Source organism: Cheilinus undulatus, linkage group 9 (genome assembly GCF_018320785.1).
Source record: "Cheilinus undulatus linkage group 9, ASM1832078v1, whole genome shotgun sequence".
Taxonomy (NCBI): Eukaryota; Metazoa; Chordata; class Actinopteri; order Labriformes; family Labridae; genus Cheilinus; species Cheilinus undulatus.
In genome coordinates, this window is record NC_054873.1 from 50,551,731 (window position 1) to 50,569,808 (window position 18,078).

General features: G+C 42.0%; 1 protein-coding gene across 3 annotated transcripts in view; it reads left to right on the forward strand.

Annotated features, from left to right (window-relative positions):
- srgap1a (SLIT-ROBO Rho GTPase activating protein 1a) overlaps window positions 1-18,078 on the forward strand; it is a 164,848-nt gene that overhangs the window by 123,804 nt on the left and 22,966 nt on the right. For all 3 annotated transcript variants that reach the window (XM_041795040.1, XM_041795039.1, XM_041795041.1), the window contains exons 12-18: window positions 1,783-1,882; window positions 5,206-5,266; window positions 7,206-7,283; window positions 8,695-8,829; window positions 11,329-11,434; window positions 11,738-11,962; window positions 12,455-12,534. In XM_041795040.1, coding sequence (XP_041650974.1) covers window positions 1,783-1,882; window positions 5,206-5,266; window positions 7,206-7,283; window positions 8,695-8,829; window positions 11,329-11,434; window positions 11,738-11,962; window positions 12,455-12,534 — 785 coding nt within the window. The remainder of the gene's footprint in view (window positions 1-1,782; window positions 1,883-5,205; window positions 5,267-7,205; window positions 7,284-8,694; window positions 8,830-11,328; window positions 11,435-11,737; window positions 11,963-12,454; window positions 12,535-18,078) is intronic.

Genomic DNA, 18,078 nt, shown 5'->3' on the forward strand with positions numbered 1-18,078 from the left:
CTCAGGGGCCACTGCATTAAAAACAGGTGTGATTCTGTACTGAAATCACTGCATGGGCTCAGGAACATTCCAGAAATCGTCGTCTGTCAACACAGTTGGCCGTGCCATCCACCAATGACAGTTAAAGCTGGATCATGGAGAGAAGAAGCCATATGTGAACAGGATCCAGAAACAGCGCCGTCTTCTCTGGACCAAAGCTCATTTAACATGGACTGAGGAAACATGGAAAACTGTTCTGTGGTCAGAGGAAACCACAGACGCCGTGTCCTGAGGACCAAAGAGGAGAGGGAGCATCCAGCTTGTTCTCCTGGCTCAGCTCTAAAGCCTGCATCTCTGATGGTATGGGGTTGCATTAGTGCCTATGGCGTGGGCAGCTCTAACATCTGGAAAGGAACTATCAATGCTGAAAGTAGAGAGAGCTTTTAGAGCAACATATGCTCCCATCCAGACAACGTCTCTGTCAGGGAATGCTGTGACTATTTCAGCGAGACCGTGCTAAACCACATACCACATCCATCACAACAGCATGGCTTCACAGGAGGAGAGTCCGGGTCCTGAACAGAAAACATTTGGAGCATCAGGGAAGGAAAAAAATCAGCAAAGAAGACCCAGCTAGAATCCTACATCAGACAAGAATGAGACAACATTCCTCTCTCAAACTCCATCAACTGGTCTCCCTTCCCAGATATTTACAGACTGTAAAATAGTAAACACGGCCCTGTCCCTACTTTTTTTTTTTTTTTAATGTGTTGCTGCCATCAAATTCAGATGAACTATATAAGATTTATGAGACTTGACAATCACTGATTTCTGTTTTTTTTTTTTTTGTTTTTTTACATTTTACACATTTTCAGGGGTTAGGAATTTAAATTGGACTAGTGCAGTGGTTCCCAACCTGGGGTCCAGGCACCCCTATTAGATGAATGTGTTTAAAAAGAAAAATATTGAAATGAATCATGATAAGAAACGTAATCTACAGAGTCATATTAAGGTCGCCCCTAAAGATAAAAAAATAAAGAGGCTCTGAAAAGTGAAAATTTGAAGGTAAAAATAAATTCTTAGGATTACAAAGTCAGATATTTACAAGGGAAGGATCTCAGAATTTCTGAATTTGTAAGGTGTAAATTTATAAGAAAAAAGGAAATTTTTTAAGTTTATAAAGTCTTAAACTTCGAAATTGGAAACTAATTTTTTTTTTAAGTTTTAAAATCCTAATTTTAACATTGTAAAAGCAAAAATTTTAAATAAACCAAACTTTAAAAAAGGGTGGATTTTCAACATTTTTTCGACTTTATATCTTAGAAAAACACATTTTTAGTTCATGAAATTTAAGACAGTTTAAGTAAAACTACCTAAGTCTTTTTCTTTTTCTTCTTTAATATTATTTTTTAGTGTAGTCCTAATATGCCGTAGTAATGATGGCTAGTTTGTACTTGGATCTTTTTTCAAGAACAGTGCCTGGAGGCCTGTTATGTTGGGATTTTGTCAATGAAAACAATTAAAATTGTGGGGAGGGGGCTTTGCTTTTCTTACCAGTCGAGGGGAAAGGTTGGGAACCACTGGACTAGTGTCCCTAATATTACAGTAAAGAGGAGCTCTATCATGGTGGACCCGTCCCTCTGATATAGTCCAGTATGTGGCCCTCAGTGAGGAAAGTGTGGACATCCGTGGTTTAAGGAATCGTCCTCTTCAGATCATCAGCTCTGCCTTTACTGCAGGATTAACTGGTTTAAGAGTGCACCTGTGTTATAACCTTGTTCTGATGCCTTCTTTGTATTCTAGACATCCTCATGGGACGTTCAAATCTGGCACTCGGCGGGCTCGACCCCGCTCTGTTTTTAATGTTAGGTTATTTAATGGCAATTTGGAGTCGTTTATAAAGGTACTGATAACCAGACTTCCTGTCTGACATCATTCCTCCTCTTTTCCGTTTCCTGTCTGCTCTCTGTCTGGCCTCTTCGGTGGGTTAACTAAAAAATCCTCGTAGCTAAGATTAATCTCTAACAGAGCAGCGAAGCTAAGGTGAATCCTGGAACAGGTCCTAAAAAGTCGTCCGAGGTGGCACTGATGGATGTGAGGGCTGCAGGAGGAGAGGAGCAGCACACCCAGGGATAAATGTTTGTCTCCGTCAGCTCCCCCGGCGCTCTGCTGACCCGGCATCACTGAGCTGGCGGGGATTCTCTCTCCTCCTCCTCGTTCAGAGTGGGGGCAGAGGCCGCTGAAAACGGCGGGATAAATGGCAGTCAGGGAGCAGATGTCAGCCTGATAAGGTGTGCTGCCTCCTCTCCGGCGGCCCCATGGACGAGGGTTTGCTCTCAGTGAAAGCTTTGGTGGGCAGCTGCTGTGGTCCTAACCTGGGTCTTGCTTTTCTCTCTCTGTCTGTCCGTCTGTGGCTCTTGCGGTTCTTCTCTGTAGCCGTGGAAGAAGGAACTCACACGCTCGACATCAGGTAGACGCCGCCAAACACTACCGGGGTCCTACGCTGCTTGCTTTCACTCTTTCCACTCATCTCTGCTGTCTTTTTTAACAGTCACACCTCATGTTTTCTTTTTTTTATCCTGATTTCTTTCAATAGACTGAGACAGACTAAACTGATGGGTTATTTCCTCTGAAACTTAGCAAATTAGGCTGAAAACACACAAGACTGCTTTCAAATCTTACCTGATTTTGAGATAAAACAAAAATATTTCATTTCATTTCATTTCAAACCTTTATTCTCGAAACGACATTGAGGTTTCCCTCATTTCCACTGTCATCGAGATTAGAAGCACATCAGGACAAGCAAGAAAAACCAACAGTCAAACACAATCAGTCAAAAATAGCAGAAATCAATTGAAACAATTGCAATTGGAAACAAAATGACTGGAAATCAAGGTTTTAAACTCTGCAAGAGAGGGTGAAACTTTAATCTTTAGTTTGTTGGAGTTTGTCCATGAGCATTTCGGCTTCTTGGATTCTATAAAGGGTGGATATTCTTTGCTCTGTGATTTTGTCGGCCAGGCGGACACAGCTGACACAGTCGGAGTGAGAGGTAAGTGGTCCCATGTTTGTTCCCACTTGTAGTAGAGAGACGGAGGCTTCTTGAGTCCCGGCATTATAAGCCAACTTGTTTCACTGCAAAACTTTACAGGTACACTCCTGATCGTTAACAGTCTTTCAAATTATTGAGGGGCAACAACTAAAATAAACAGTACACTGAAATTGGAAGGTAAAACAGGCTTAAAAACTGGATAAAACCAAGGTTTAAGAGAGTGTTGTCCGAGGTGATACAAGTTGGCGTCTGACGTCATCACAGAGCGACTCAGGATATTGGGACAATTAGAACGTGTTTGTAAGTGTTTACTGATTAAATCTGAAGAAAGGAGCCCAGCGTTGTCGTGTTGACAAGAAGAGACACAGGATACAAAAAGCTGAACACCTTTTGAACCATAAATCGTAGCCACTTACTTTCTCCCCTCTGGAAGCCCTCTGTTGTGCCGCTCTTAAGACCTGATCCAGGTCTTTGTAGCTCTTACTGAAGCTTTAAAGGTGGGGTCTTTAAAGATTAAACCCGTTTCCAGTAGCTGTGATATTGACCACCTTTTTATCTGTTTTTCAGTTGTTTCTGCCACTAGCGGCTGATGCTATTGCCATACTGCCTGTTTTGTATCCCACAATGCATTGTGACTTGGCTGTGACAACCAATGGCAGGCTGTCCTGAAGACAGAATGAACTCAGCAGTTTGAGGTGCTGTGAGAGTTTCCCAGGGGTGGGCGGAGCTTGTTGGTGGATGAAACTCATGCTTAGGCCGGCCAGTAGAACTGCAAAAACATTTCCTGCCAAGAGAAGCTGTCAGTGTGGCTCCCTGCTCCTCTTTGAATAAAGAAATCATGCCTGGATCTGATAAAACTGTAGCTAAAGCATCAACAATACACCTAAACCCCTCCTGTAACTGTTGTAAACTCATGCCAAGGCCGGTCAGGAGAATTGAAAGAGTTGTGGTGCTGTGATAGTCCTCTAAGTTTATGATGTGACTTCCATCACTCCCTCAGAGCAAGTATTACATAATCCTGCTGCAGCAGACCTCGTCCTCATCCTGCACGGCTCCACTCCAAACGATAGATATTTGATTTTGGCACGGCCGGCGTGTTTGGGCCGTGTGTAAACCCCTGGGGGCTGTAAACAGATCCACTGTATCATTAAAAGCCCGTACTGAGCCCCCGTGCAGCACAGAGCTGTAGGAGCAGCTGGCCATCGGCGTTAGAGCCGACCACGTTTACGAGCGTGAGAGGAATGCGTTCCCTCTCAGAGAGACGTGCTGCTCGTCTCATATGAAGTGTGGGCCTCTTCAGATTAACGGCTGCTCTTGATAGCTAGCATAACAAAACATGAAGTATATTTAGCAGCGCTAAGGGCTAATAATGTTCACTCAGGGCTGCAGAGGCTGTTTACTGTATTGAACATGGACGGAGTCTCTATGACTTCATCTGTTGGTTTCTGAAGTAAAGTTTGAACGCCTGATGATGGGGGTTATTAGAACAATCATGTCTGTTCATGTCTTTGTTGTAAAATTAGCAGGTCATTGCAGCATTCTTTTAGTTTTCCAGTTAAGGTAAGAAAAACCCAACTTTCAGCTCAGTCTGTCTCAGTTATCTGACCCTCCTTTTCTCCTTTAACCCCTGAACTTCTATCTGATTGGATGTGCATGTTTGACCCATCACTGTCAGAGCCCAGCAGATGCACCAGCAGGACCAAACCACCTTATCTCAGTCATGGTTTAGTGGTGTTAACCAATGCATGCTGCAGACCTACACACCGATATCAAAGATCTTCTATTAAAGTGTGCAGTGATACGAGAATTGAAGAGATTTTAAAGAAGTCTGATAAGAAAGTCTGCAGTTTAAAACAGGAAACCTAATCTTATGTTAGAAAATCCAACTTTAATGGTCACCAAGTTTGCTGTTTTTAAAAGTGCAATGCCTTTAAATTTCAGTAGTATGCAAAAAGCAAAGTAAAATGTATTTTTTTTAAATATTTAAAATCTAAAATAGTTGAATTAATACCACATACATATGGAGAGGGTACATTATTAATTTTTTTACAAGTATAAAATATCACAAGCATTGCAATAGTTCCAGTATCTGTGGGCTCTGGCTGTGCTTCTTGAAATTTTAAATTGTTTATTAAGGGGGATTTAACAGATTTTTGTGTTTATTTGCTTTGAAGGACTCTGGACAGGCCATCCCCCGTGTGGTAGAGAGCTGCATTCGCTACATCAATTTGTACGGTAAATGTCTATGAGCATAATTTTCTTTGTTTGTATGACCATTTGCACTCTGTTTTACATATTCAAAATAAATTTCTATCTATCTGCCTATTAACAGTAGTATTGATAAGGACTCTGACCAATAAGGAGCTTTGAATCTTTTGCACTTTTCTGTCCTATCAGACATAAAATAACAGATATTGTGTTGAAGCAATGTGATATCAGAATAGTATTGAAGTATTTGGACAGCTTTACTGTAAAAAGTACTTTTGTTAATGCACATTTAATCAGGTTTTTATTTTTTATTAGTCCGTATTAATGCTTTTATATTGATCTGAGCTGCTGGTTGGATTTATTTTGATTTTCTATTTAAAACATTGTTAGATTATTTGATTGTAACCTGGCAGTAGCTTTAAATAATACTGTGATAAAACTGAAAACTGTGATATTTCAGGCCATGTTGATGGGGATATGAAACTCTAATGTAGTTAGGGTATACCTCTATTGTTTCATGCCATTTCTGGTTAATCTCACCTCTAGTAGGTTTAGAGCAGGGGTGTCAAACTCAATCACAGCAGGAGCCGGGTCCTGGATTCAGGACTAACAGGATCACCTTTTTAAACATAAACTGTCAACCTCATTTCACCAGTGATTAAAAATGAAATGAAAAACTCAGCACTGATGATGAACGATTTTGATGTTTAAAAAGTTAAAAAGATACGTTAAAAGGCTCACAATCTGAGAAAAGTACATTTATTAGTTGAAGAAGGTCAAAACATGAAATTGAAAAATAATGTTTTTTTAAAGGCAAATATATCAGAAAGAAAGTCAAAATCATGAGTTTAAAAGGTCAAACTATGGGATTATGAAGTCAAAGTTTGGAATTCAACATATGAATTAGAATACAACATAACTGGTTAAAAAGGTCAAAATCTGAATTAAGAATCTTAAAGCTCAAAATATTACATGAGAAGTCAAAATTATGAGTTGAAAAGCCAGAATCCTAACTTTGAGTCCTGATTGTGAGATGCAAAATTGAAAATATGAAATTAAAACACAAATTAATTTCTTTTCCCACATTCCTGTTTTTTTATCTAAATATTTCTACTCCTTACTTTTTCAGATTTTGTGTCTTAACAAGGATATCTTAAATCATCAGGATACGTTCACATTTTTATACTTGAGTAAATCTGCAGACCTCAGACTGATGGGGAAGTTAGAACAGAAATATGAGATCATCTTGGGGGCCGCGTTTAACTGTTCCATGGGCCGGATTTGGACCCTGGACCTTGAGTTGGACAGCCCTGGTTTACAGTGTACAGGGAGATTATGTTTAGACGTACTGACGTCTGGAACCATTATAAGAGAGTGAGTGTGTTTGATACTCCTCTTTGAACCTTTGTCACACAGGGATCAGTCCTCTGTTAGTCTGCCTGCAGAGAAAAAGTGACACTTCAGTTATTTTCAGACTCTAATTGTTTGGGTGTGTTCTCCGTTTTTCATGTCGGTGTGTTTCACTTCGTCGTGGGAAAATGCAGATCGTGTTTACAGCCTTTTCCACCCAGCTCTCCAAACAAACAGCGGCACAAACAGCCCAGCCTGCAGCGAGCGTTTAGCTTCATAATTCAAACAGGAGAGAAGAAGACGCTCTGAGGAGTTTAATCTGTGAGGATGTGAGCGTATGTCTGCTGACAGAGGAATCTGAAAGACCAGCGGCAGACTCATCACGCCTCCTCCTGACCCTGACCTCTCCTCTTATTAAGTCCTAATCCCCGCTTCAAGAAACTTTTGTAAAGCTTGACTGTGCTCCTCTTGACTCATTAATTATCTTTAATTAGAAAAGTGAAGGGGCTTAACGACAGGACGAGCCTCCTCGCTCAGACTAAAGCTGCTTTTATTTGCAGACTGGTGGAGGTTGTTCACTTCTTCTTCTTCTGTTTTTGTGATTTTCTCTGCACAGGTCTGCAGCATCAAGGAATCTTCCGTGTGTCTGGATCCCAGCTGGAGGTCAACGACATCAAGAACTCATTTGAAAGAGGTGAAAAAGCCTTATTGGCAATATTAGCAACATTTTCATCACTGATATCAAAGTCTTAGGGTGACTTTCCAAAACTGCCAGAATTCACTACATAGACAAAAGTATTCAGCCACCTCACCATTACACCAACAGGATGTCCCCCGTCTGCAGCTCTAACAGCCTCCTCTCTTCTTAGAAGTCTTTCCACAACATTCAATGAGTCTGCCTGGCTCACAATCTCTGATCCAGTTCATCCCAAAGGTGCTGGATGGGGTCGAAGTCAGGACTATGAACTCATCAAACCATGTCTTTGTAGTCCTTCTTTGGTCTCTGGGCCACAAAAAGGGGCAGAGAGTGGCAAAAATAGGTTAGAAGTGACCAAAAAAATAGTTACAGCTGCCAGAAATAGTCAGAGAGGCAGAAACATGGCAAAAAATGAGTGAAAAATGAGTAAAATGGTCAAAAGCAGCAGAAAGATGGTAAAAAGAAATTGATGAAAAGGGGCAAAATTGGCATAAAATGGTAAAAAATTGGAGTAAAGGGGCAAAATAGGCATAAAATGACAAAAACTGCGTGAAAAGTGGCAGAAATGGGGAGAGAAAGTGGAAAAAGGGGCAGAAAGTGTCAAAAATAGAAGTGACAAAAAAATGAGTTACAGCTGGCAAGAATAGTCTAAGAGAAGCAAAAACATTGCAAAAATGATCAAAATGGGCAAAAAGTTAATAAAACATTGGTGAAAGCAGCAAAATAAGCATAAAATGGCAAAAACTGTGTAAAAAGTTACAGAAATATGGAGAGAAAGTGGAAAAAGTGGCAGAAAATGGCAAAAATAGGTTAGAAGCGACAAAAATGAGTTACAGCTGTTAAGAATAGTCAAAGAGAAGCAAAAACATGGCAAAAACATAAGGGAAAAATGATTAAAATGGCCAAAAAGCATCAAAAAGGTGGGGAAATGGGTTGAAAGCAGCAAAGATTGGCAAATATGGGCAAAAATAGGAAAAAAGTGCCGTTGAATGGCAAAAGGCAGCTCAAATAGTTGAAAAAGAGCAAAACAAGATTAAATAAGTGCATAAAATTGCATTAAGGGCAATGGAAATATTCAGATAGAAAATAAAGGCTGACAATTAAAGCCAACTGTGTAAGTGTGGGGAACAAACTGATTAATATGACTTGTAAACATAAATTTCTGTGGTCAGAGTTCCCCTTTCTAAGGTTTTTATGAGGAAATAATGTTTCAAATTAGACATAAAAGAGCCACATGTGGCTAAAGAGCCAGGCGTTGAGTCTCACTGCTCTAGATTGACTGTCATTTTCGTCACATTCAAGAGCGTGAACACCTCGGACAGGAACTCTACTTTCTGTGTTCATATACAACCACATGCTTTTATACGTAGAGCTGTCCCTCTGACCTTCTCTCCTGTCCGTGTTTCAGGAAACGACCCCCTGACAGACGAGGAGAACAACCACGACATCAACTCGGTGGCTGGCGTTCTCAAACTTTACTTCAGAGGTCTGGAGAATCCTCTTTTCCCTAAAGAGAGGTTCAACGAGCTGCTGTCCTGCATCAGTAAGAAAATACACACAGAAACAGCCATGTTTAACCCCGAATCTGTCAGAAAGTCACGCTCTGGCCACATACACAATGGATCCACTGAATATTCAACTTTTACTGTGAACTGGAGGTTTTCCTTGACTGATTCCATAAAAGTTGGGGTGCTGGGAATTCAGTGATTATTCAGAAGTTGGAACTGAGACGTTTTATTGTATCAGGAAAAATATTAGCTCAGTTTGAATTTGAGGGGAGCAACACATCTCAAAAATGTAGGGACAGATGTTAACCATTTTGTAGTATCTGTGGATGGCACGGCCAACTGTGCTGACAGACAAGGATTTCTGGAATATTCCTGAGCCCATGAAGTGATTTCACTACAGAATCATGTCTGTTTTTAATGCAGTGGCCCCTGAGGGCCCCTGAGGGCCCCTTCAGCCTTGGCCCTTACTCTCAGATTCTCTGAATCTTTGATGATATTATGGACTGTAGATGGAGGGAGATTCAGTCTTCACTTTTTTACACCGAGGAGCATTTTTCTGAATTGTTCCACAATTTTTAGACTCATTTTTTCTCAGATTGGTGAACCTTCTGCCGATCTTTACTTCTGAGAGACTCTGCCTCTGTAAAATGCTCCTTTTATACCATCATGTTTGTGATCTGTTGATAATTCACCTCATTAGTTGCACAATTCTCCTCCAGCTGTTTTTCACTTACTTTTCCAGCCTTTTGTTGCCCCGTCCCTATATTTCTGAAATGTTGTTTATGTTCTCATGTGAATCAAATACGGGTTTATGAAAGTTGGAAGTCATTGCATTGTTTTTATTTAAATTTTGCATGCGCCAACTTTTCTGGAACTTGGGTCGTAAAAATAACGACGTTTACTGTTTTTTTAATAAGATTTATTTCGGGGCATTTTTACGCTTTTATTGATAGAGGAGGACAGTGGACAGAATCAGAGACCAGGACGAGAGAGCTGGAGAGAAACATGCAGGAAAGTGCCACAGGCCAGATTCAAACCCAGGCCATTGGCATCCATGGAGCGCACCTTAAACCCCTAGACCACCTGTGCTCCACATTTACAGCATTTATACTGAAAGTGGAGATATGGGTGTGTTTATTTGTACCGTCCAGTCTTTGACCGCTCTGGGCTGAGTTGTTTTAATAGAACAAAACATTTCAAACATACATAAGTATGTCAGTAATACAGAGATTCTCCACTTTGTAAAGCAAAGCCGAATGAAAAAAGTGAAAGAAAATCAAGGAAATCATCCTGTCTGACTCTGCTTGGCTGGAGCCTGATCATCTCCCTCCTTCCTTGTTCCTGGGACATTTTTACTTTGAGCAACAGAGGCTGAAATAATTCACCATTTCATCCTGTTTTTGAATGTAGATGAAGCTCATACAGCTTCTGCTCTTGTGCTTCTTGCAGGTTTGTGTATCCTCGTGTGTGTGTGAAGTGTGTCTGTGTGTATTTGAAGCGTGTACTTTAACACATTAGTGCAGGAGGGATGGGGATTCCCTGTTTGCGTCTCAGCTCAACACGCTGGTGATTGCGGCGTGGGCTGAACGCCCTGCAGGCTCCGTATTAAAACCACTGCTGAGTCCACTTGGAGAGCTCAGAGCAGATACAACATCACTTTTTTGTTTAACGGCCCTCAGCTGACGGTGTGTTTCTCACCATGGCTGCAGCATCCTCCAGCATTCGTTACCTTTTATTTAAAAATCTGCTGCAGTGATGTTTCAGACGTGTTTGTGAGCGATAAAGGAGCAGATCTTTGAATAGAAGTGATGAAAAAGAGGGATCCTGGAGAGCTCAGGAGCGGTGCAGAATCCTGGTTAGGTATTCATGAAAAAGGAAATTCATCACAAGTATCCCAGAAGCTCAAATCCCAGATGGCACAGAGCGGCTGGAGGGTGACGGGGCTATTTTTATCAGCCGGCAGAGCCCCATAAAACAGGCCGCTTCAAGAGGAGAAAAATCAGAGTCATACAAGATGGAAAGGTAGGCATTCCTCCAGCGTGTTGATAAAGCAGAGAGAGAGAGGGTTTCTTTAGTTTATCATCATTAAACGTTCATTAAGAAAAATCACAGCTTTGTTAGTAAAAACACATTTTCTAAATGGTCTCAGAAAAGTGAAAAAACTCACCCCCTTCCTTCCATGCTCCGCCCCCCTGATGCCCATCGTCCAGACCTGTACCAGGCCCTTACCACATCTTTCCAGGTGTCCTCTCCTCCTGACTTTAGTCTGCATGCTCAGATTCATACTCATCACCTTTCCCAGTGAACCCAATGCTCCGTGCACAAGACCAAATCTGATGTTGACTTTAGCCTTGCTAATCACTGGCTTCATCAGACCTCTCTGTCTAAAGCTGGGAGGTTTTTAGTGATGATCAGTATTTTTATTTGTCTATTAAATCATTTGATTTAGGGCAAAAGAGCACAGCAGGCTTTTTCTGATTTTTCTTCCTTTATGCATCATCATCTTATCTTTTTGTCTCATTTCTGTGTTCCAGGAGTAGAAAACCTGTATGAGCGAGCGCTGTACATCCGTAAGATCCTCCTGACCATCCCCAGATCCGTCCTCGTGGTCATGCGCTACCTCTTCGCCTTCCTCAACCAGTAAGAACTAAAAAATTCATTCTTAAGACATTTTAGTATTGAGTGTTTGAGATTTAAGGGATCTACATCACTAACTTGATGTAGATGTTAAGGAGCAAATACAGAGTGTTCTTAGGAATTATGAAGCTCCTAGTGAGTTTTCACTACAAGAGGAAATCAGACAGTCAAACATGTTTTATCTTCTGCAGAGCTGGTCCTGAATCTAAGAGTCCAGTCTAAGGGTCCAGTCTAAGGGTCTAGTCTGATCTGAAGCACATCCTCGGCGTTGTGTCATAACATCTCTGTTCCTTCTCCTCTCTCCAGTTTGTCCCAGTACAGCGACGAGAACATGATGGACCCGTACAACCTGGCCATCTGCTTCGGCCCCACGCTCATGCCTACACCGGACAGCCAGGACCAGGTCTCCTGTCAGGCCCACGTCAACGAGATCGTCAAGACCATCATCATCCACCACGAGACCATCTTCCCCGACGCCAAAGAGCTGGATGGGCCGGTTTACGAGAAGTGTATGGCTGGAGGAGAATACTGGTGAGGAAGGACACATTAATTATCCAGACATCTGGGGAGGCTTGAATCCTGAAACATCGATCTATGTTTGGGGATTAAATTTAGGGTTAGGGTTAGGGTTAGCTAAGGGTTAACTTTCTGATGTGCAGCCCTGAGAGGTCAGGAGAACTACGAGTTCCCACTGGGATTCCAAGATCATGTGATAACACGTCCAACATGAGCGTAGCGTGTAGAGTTTCTTTCCCTCTCTGAGGCTGACTTTCAGTATCGTCTACCCTGGGTGGTGACTACATCAGGAAGTTAAAAGGTTTAAGCTCTAGAAACTCTCATGTCGGACTCTGTCGATGTCACATGATCTTACATGAACTTGTGGTTTTCCCGTGATTTCTAAAATTATCTCCACTCAAGGAAAACAGTCCTCAGCAGACATTTAGAGGATGTAATCTAGGTCATGTGTTTGTTCTGGAAGCGTCCATTGGTGTGACTGTGGTGGTTGTATGTTGTCCTCCTCAGTGAGAGTCCGTACAGCGAGCACGGCGCCCTGGAGGAGGTGGACAACGAGGGAGGGACGGAGACGCACACCAGTGAGGACGGTGAGCAGTTCTGCACGTGTTAATTCAACATTTTAAAAGTAGAAGCACATGTGTGCTTGGTTCCCTTTAGCTCTGCAGTGATGAGGCGTAGAAGTAAGAAAACTTCCACCATAGAAGTGGAGGTGATAAAAACCCATGTGAATATAGAATTCAGTGATGGAAATACATTTGAAATTAAAAATAGAGTCTGAAATTATGGAGTGGTTTGAGTCATTTGGTGGAAATGGGGCTAAAGTTCTATGGAAGTCTGGATATTGAAACTGGATCCTGTGTAGGCGTTGGTTCTGGATGATGTGGCCGCTGTGGTCTGTGTAACTGCCGGGCAGGAGGCCTGCCTGACCAGTCTGCTGGCCAGCTGCTCCTTCTTCAGCTCCTGGAGCTCCTCAACACTGAAAACAGCTGAGAACATTTAAGATTCAACCTTGATTTTTTTAAAAGTCTAACTATTAACAGTCACAAACTTTGATATCTCACCTGTGAAGTGAATTTAGGGATGCTAGAGTGACTAAAGGTGTGCTTGCTGTGCTTTAAACAAAAAGAGAACATGACAGAACCAGAACTAGCATAAAAACACACTCCTGATGAGTGTTTGGTCAGAGTACTGCAGACGTGTGTAGCGACTGTGCATGCCGCTGCAGCACAGATTGAACACCGAGGCATAAAGCAGCCTTCAGAGCTGCTCTCTGGTCTCCAAACTCTCTCCCTCTGTGGTGCTGTGAGGGTTAAAGCCATCTCTCTGCAGATTATCCTGCCTTTCAGCCTCTTTAATGCTGTAACCTTGAGGGTCCAGGATGTGGGCTCACAGTGATGGACGGCCATTCATATTCTAATGCTCCTGCTTCTCTCTGGACACTTTTACATCCTCCTTTTACAAATCTCACGGTGGTCTGCACCCGCGGGACCGACCCCTTTAGAGAGGGAGCTCATCTCCTCTAGTTCACAGCCTGTTTCGGTTTCATTTCACCCAATTTCTCTGAGTCGCACTGTGAAAAATGTTTCATAGTCAAGTTGAAGAAGAGAAGTTTAAACTTCATACTTTATGAGCAACATCATACATCCTGAGCTTCTCTGTGTTTGATTACATTTCCATGTGTCCAAGAGGAGTCTGTAGACGTAAAGCCTCATGAAGAAACAATGGCCTTCTCTCAGACACGCTGGGATACGGTTCATTTGTGTTGTTGTGCATGTGCTCCTTTGTTTGACTGAAATATTCACCAGTACGCCCGTGCCAAATCAAACAGCGAGTTAGAAACCAAAATAACAGCTGGACAAGCAGCACAAACACAAAAACTCTGAGCTGATTTCAAAGATGAAATCACGTAGGGCAGAGTTTTACCTTTGTGAATATGACAGACAAAATCCTGCATCCTTTCACACCTAGAGGGGATTTTTTTGGGCTTCCTATCAGTGTTTATGCTCACTTTCTATAGACGAAGTTTGGAAATATTGATGATCCCTTCTCATGACATCAGCTGTTCAGCTCGTCTATATTTAGGCTAGTCCACATGTGGGCACTTACTCTTTAAACCAGAGGACTTCCTCCTTCATTTTAAATCAACTTTGTCTGCATGAAGATGCAAAAATGCACCACCATGTCATGCCGTGTCACCAGAAGTCCATCCATCACTGTTCAGGCAGAGCAGCTCATTTTATTTTCAAAGTTCTCCCACCAACCGTATTCAAAACCGCCTACGATGGCAGTGGGTCTGTGTCTATGGAGTGTTGTATGAAGCAGCAGTAGCCTTCATCATCATCATCAAAGGCAGAGGATGATCTTTATAGGGTGAGGTCATTTTCAAAGGCAAGGATAGTATGTGTTATGGGTGGTTTTCACACGAGGGGCCTGGTCCCAGATCCGAGTGCACTTGAGCCCAAAGTCTGGTTCGTTTTGGTAGTGTGAATGCAAACGAACTGCGCCCGAGCACGAGGCCTGGGCCCACTTGGGGAGGTGGTCTCGGGCACGATTCAAGCAAACTCTGGCTCGGTTCAGATGAGATGTGAATGCAACTGCGCTCGGATACGGGACAGAGCGGCGTATCAGCTTTATGACGTCATCGTAAAAACTAAACTTCTTTCCACAGCGCAGCAATTTGTTCACATTTTTCCTCAATAAAGGGTGGAAATCATCAGAATCCATCATCTACAGAGGCATGGAAGGATAGTTAGGGATTCTCAGGATTTCGGGGGCGTCTTTTCCCTCTATTTTTGCCAAATCTTAGGTCATAGCAACTTTTGGAAAAGTGGGTGGATCTGGCAAAGAGCAAGGGTTCTCTCTCCCGGTTTTCCTTCTGTAGGATGAGACCTAAATCAGGTCTCTACTCAGACCGCCTCCCTCGTAGGTAGGGTCCGTGCCTTTAGAGTGTTGTATGAGGCAGCAGTGACCTTTGACCTCATCTTTCAAAGGCAAAGATGGAACGTTTTATAAACGTTAAAGGATGACATCATTTTCTAAGCCAGGCAATGGAATGCTGGTGAAGCTGGGGATGTTGGGGGCTTGCACTTCTGGAAGAGTGGGTGGAACTGGTTAGGAGCGAGGGTCACCCTAACCAGTCTGACCTACTGTTCCAAGAGCTGCCAGCAAAGAAGAGTCACAATGAGGGAAAGACGTTGGTATGTGCTCTGATGATGGCGGAGGGATGACGTATGCTAATTCTTTTTCATTTGCGTAGTCCATCCACACAGAAAAAAAACAGTTTTTAAAACTAGCTTTGTAAAATGGACCAAATATAAAGAAAAAAAAACTGTTTTATTTCTTACTCGAAAAGCATGATATTACCTTTCCGTTGAATGTATTGTTGCAGTATTTCCAATATTTTATATTTATAAAGTCTTAGTTATTGTACCGTATGTATTCCAGAACTAGGGTTGTATTCTGTGTCAACATTCAGAGCTCATACATTCAGAAGAGAGCCGGCTATCACAGATGGATTTAGATGAAGTCAGGTCTAACAGGTTTTAGGTACTTAGTCCCTTTAGTCCAGTTCTGAGAGACCTTTTCTGTAATCTTGGTACAATACCAGTTCCTTCCTCACAGGTGGGTGCTTCTACCTTTAAACATTTATTGTGTTTTCTTTTTCTACTTTTTGCTAGTTATAAACAAAAAAGATGTTTGTCATTAATCTCCAGTTATCTAATAGAATATCACCAAAGTACACACCTTTAAACAATAGATGGCAGAAATCCTCCTTTGAGAATGAACCGAAGATTAAAACTCCCAGAAATCTCCAGCTGCCATGTTTTTTCTTCTTAAAACGCTCTCTGAGCTGACCGGGAGGATGTCCCTCCCTCTCGCCGTGGTCGAGTTATTTTTGAATTCACCATGACCTCATTCTGATCTCAGACACAAAAGCAGACAGACCTCTCTTCCTGTTTGGTGGCCGGCTCTCTATCCTGCAGATTCCTGCAGATCTAAGCTCTTAAGAGTTTGCTTTGTTTGTCCTCAGAGAAAAAAACACACCAAACAAAAGACGGAGAGAAAGAGGAGTGAGATCAGCCCATGGGTCGGTCTAGGTAGCAGTCTGGAAAGGATCGAGGCTGATGCAGATCACCTAGTAGAGCGTGTTAGCTCAGATAGATGATCAGGAGAAGTCCCGTCTACACTGAGACCGGACACACTACATGGTTTTTGTTGAGGAGGTGGTGAAGGTTCCTGACTCCAGCCCAGTGGTTCTCATATGGTGTGGCGAGGCTCACTAGTGTGCCTTAAGGCAGGTCTAGATGAAGTCTAGGGAGTTAGTACCATCCATACGTTATTACTACAACTTTCTGGCAAGTCCTGTAACCAGGCCTGCCACCAGATCTGGACTCCTGAAAATCCCCAGAGGATGGGCCCTCCCAGATGGGATTTATTGATGATATCAGTGTATTTGGTGCTAGCATCCTGGCTAACAGTTATCTCATTAAGAGCTGAAAAGCATAGCAAGCTGTTATTGGGTTGAAATTGGTGTTGAAATGATTAATTCATGCTATTTTTAACCAAGTTAACTAATTTTTCTACCCATTTTTGTCACTTCTTTTGACAACTTAAACTTAGCATATTTGCCACTCCTTATTACTAATTTTGACCCATTTTGCCAACTTTTTGGAACTTTTTGCCACATTTAACCAATTTTTGCTACCTTTTTACCACGTTTCGCCCTATTTGGCTGTTGTTTGGCCATTTTTGCTGTTTTTTTCCAATCACTTTTAACCCCATTTACCACCTTTTAGCAGCTTTAACCCTTTTTTTGCCACTTTTCTACACCTTGTGATCTAGTTTGCCACCTTTGCCCACTTTTGCCTTTGTTTGGCCACTTGTAACCCATTTTTGCTTTTTTTTTTAAAACTTTTTGTCATATTTAACCCATTTTTGCTACCATTTTACCACTTTTCGCCCTATTTTGCTATTGTTTAGCCATTATTACTATTTTTTTCCCCTCACTTTTAACCCTTTTTACCACCTTTTAGCAGCTTTAACCCTTTTTTGCCACTTTTCTGCACCTTATGATCTAGTTTGCCACCTATGCCATCTTTTAGCCAATTTTTGCCCACTTTTGCCTTTGTTTGTCCACTTTTTTTGCCCAATTTTACCCTTTTTTATTTCTTTTAACCCATTTTTGCTACTTTTTTACAACATCTAATCCTTTTAGGTCACTTTTAACCCATTTTTGCCACTATTTGCCAATTTCAACTCATTTTTTTGGCCACTTTCTTACCAATTTTTTCCCATTTCTGACTTTTTTTTTTTGCCACTTTTTGCCCAAGTTTGCCATCTCCATGATCCCCTCATTGGCTGGGCCCCAGAAAGCTCTCCTCTTTCTCTCCCCTTATTGGCCACCTTGACTGTAACATTATTTAAAAGGTCTATTTTGTGTCGATTTTAATATGGTGTGCCTTGAGATTTTGGCTCAACCTTAGGTGTGCCTTGGGCGAAAAAAGTTTGAGAACCGCTGTCCTATTCCAGTTTAGACCCACTGGTTTAAACCTGATGGTTTTTAAAAGTATGACTGACCGCTGACACACATCCAGCAGTCTGATCTCAGGCCTGGAGATCCACAAACCGCCGTCCTCTCTCACTGACCATCAATAGATACATCAATGATATCTGCTGGTAGATATGCTCCGAGGTCAGCGATGAACTAACTGTCACATTGATTATATATCCTTTTGCAGGAGTGTAGCAGGATGCCCTGGATGTCCAGAGTCCCCTAAGGCATGCTGGGTATTGAATTGCATGTGTTAAAGGGCAGTGTACAAGGAGGGTCATTAATTTAGCCATAAAGAGCTGCAGCCAGCCCGTTTTTTATCTTTAAAAGACCAGCGTGAAGCTAGCAGCGAGTACTTCAATCATATAGTTAGAGCTTTATACTTGACGTCCTGCTGCTGCTGCCCATTACCCCACCACTACGTTTAAAACATGCATGAATGAGGATTTACATCCATTTTGGTCATCCAGATATACAGTGGTAATCCTTAAAGCTGTTTGCATGCTCCTCTATGTGTCCTGAGAACAGTTTGATATCTGATAGCTCACACTGATGCAGAGGTGGTCTGGGACGGCTTCAT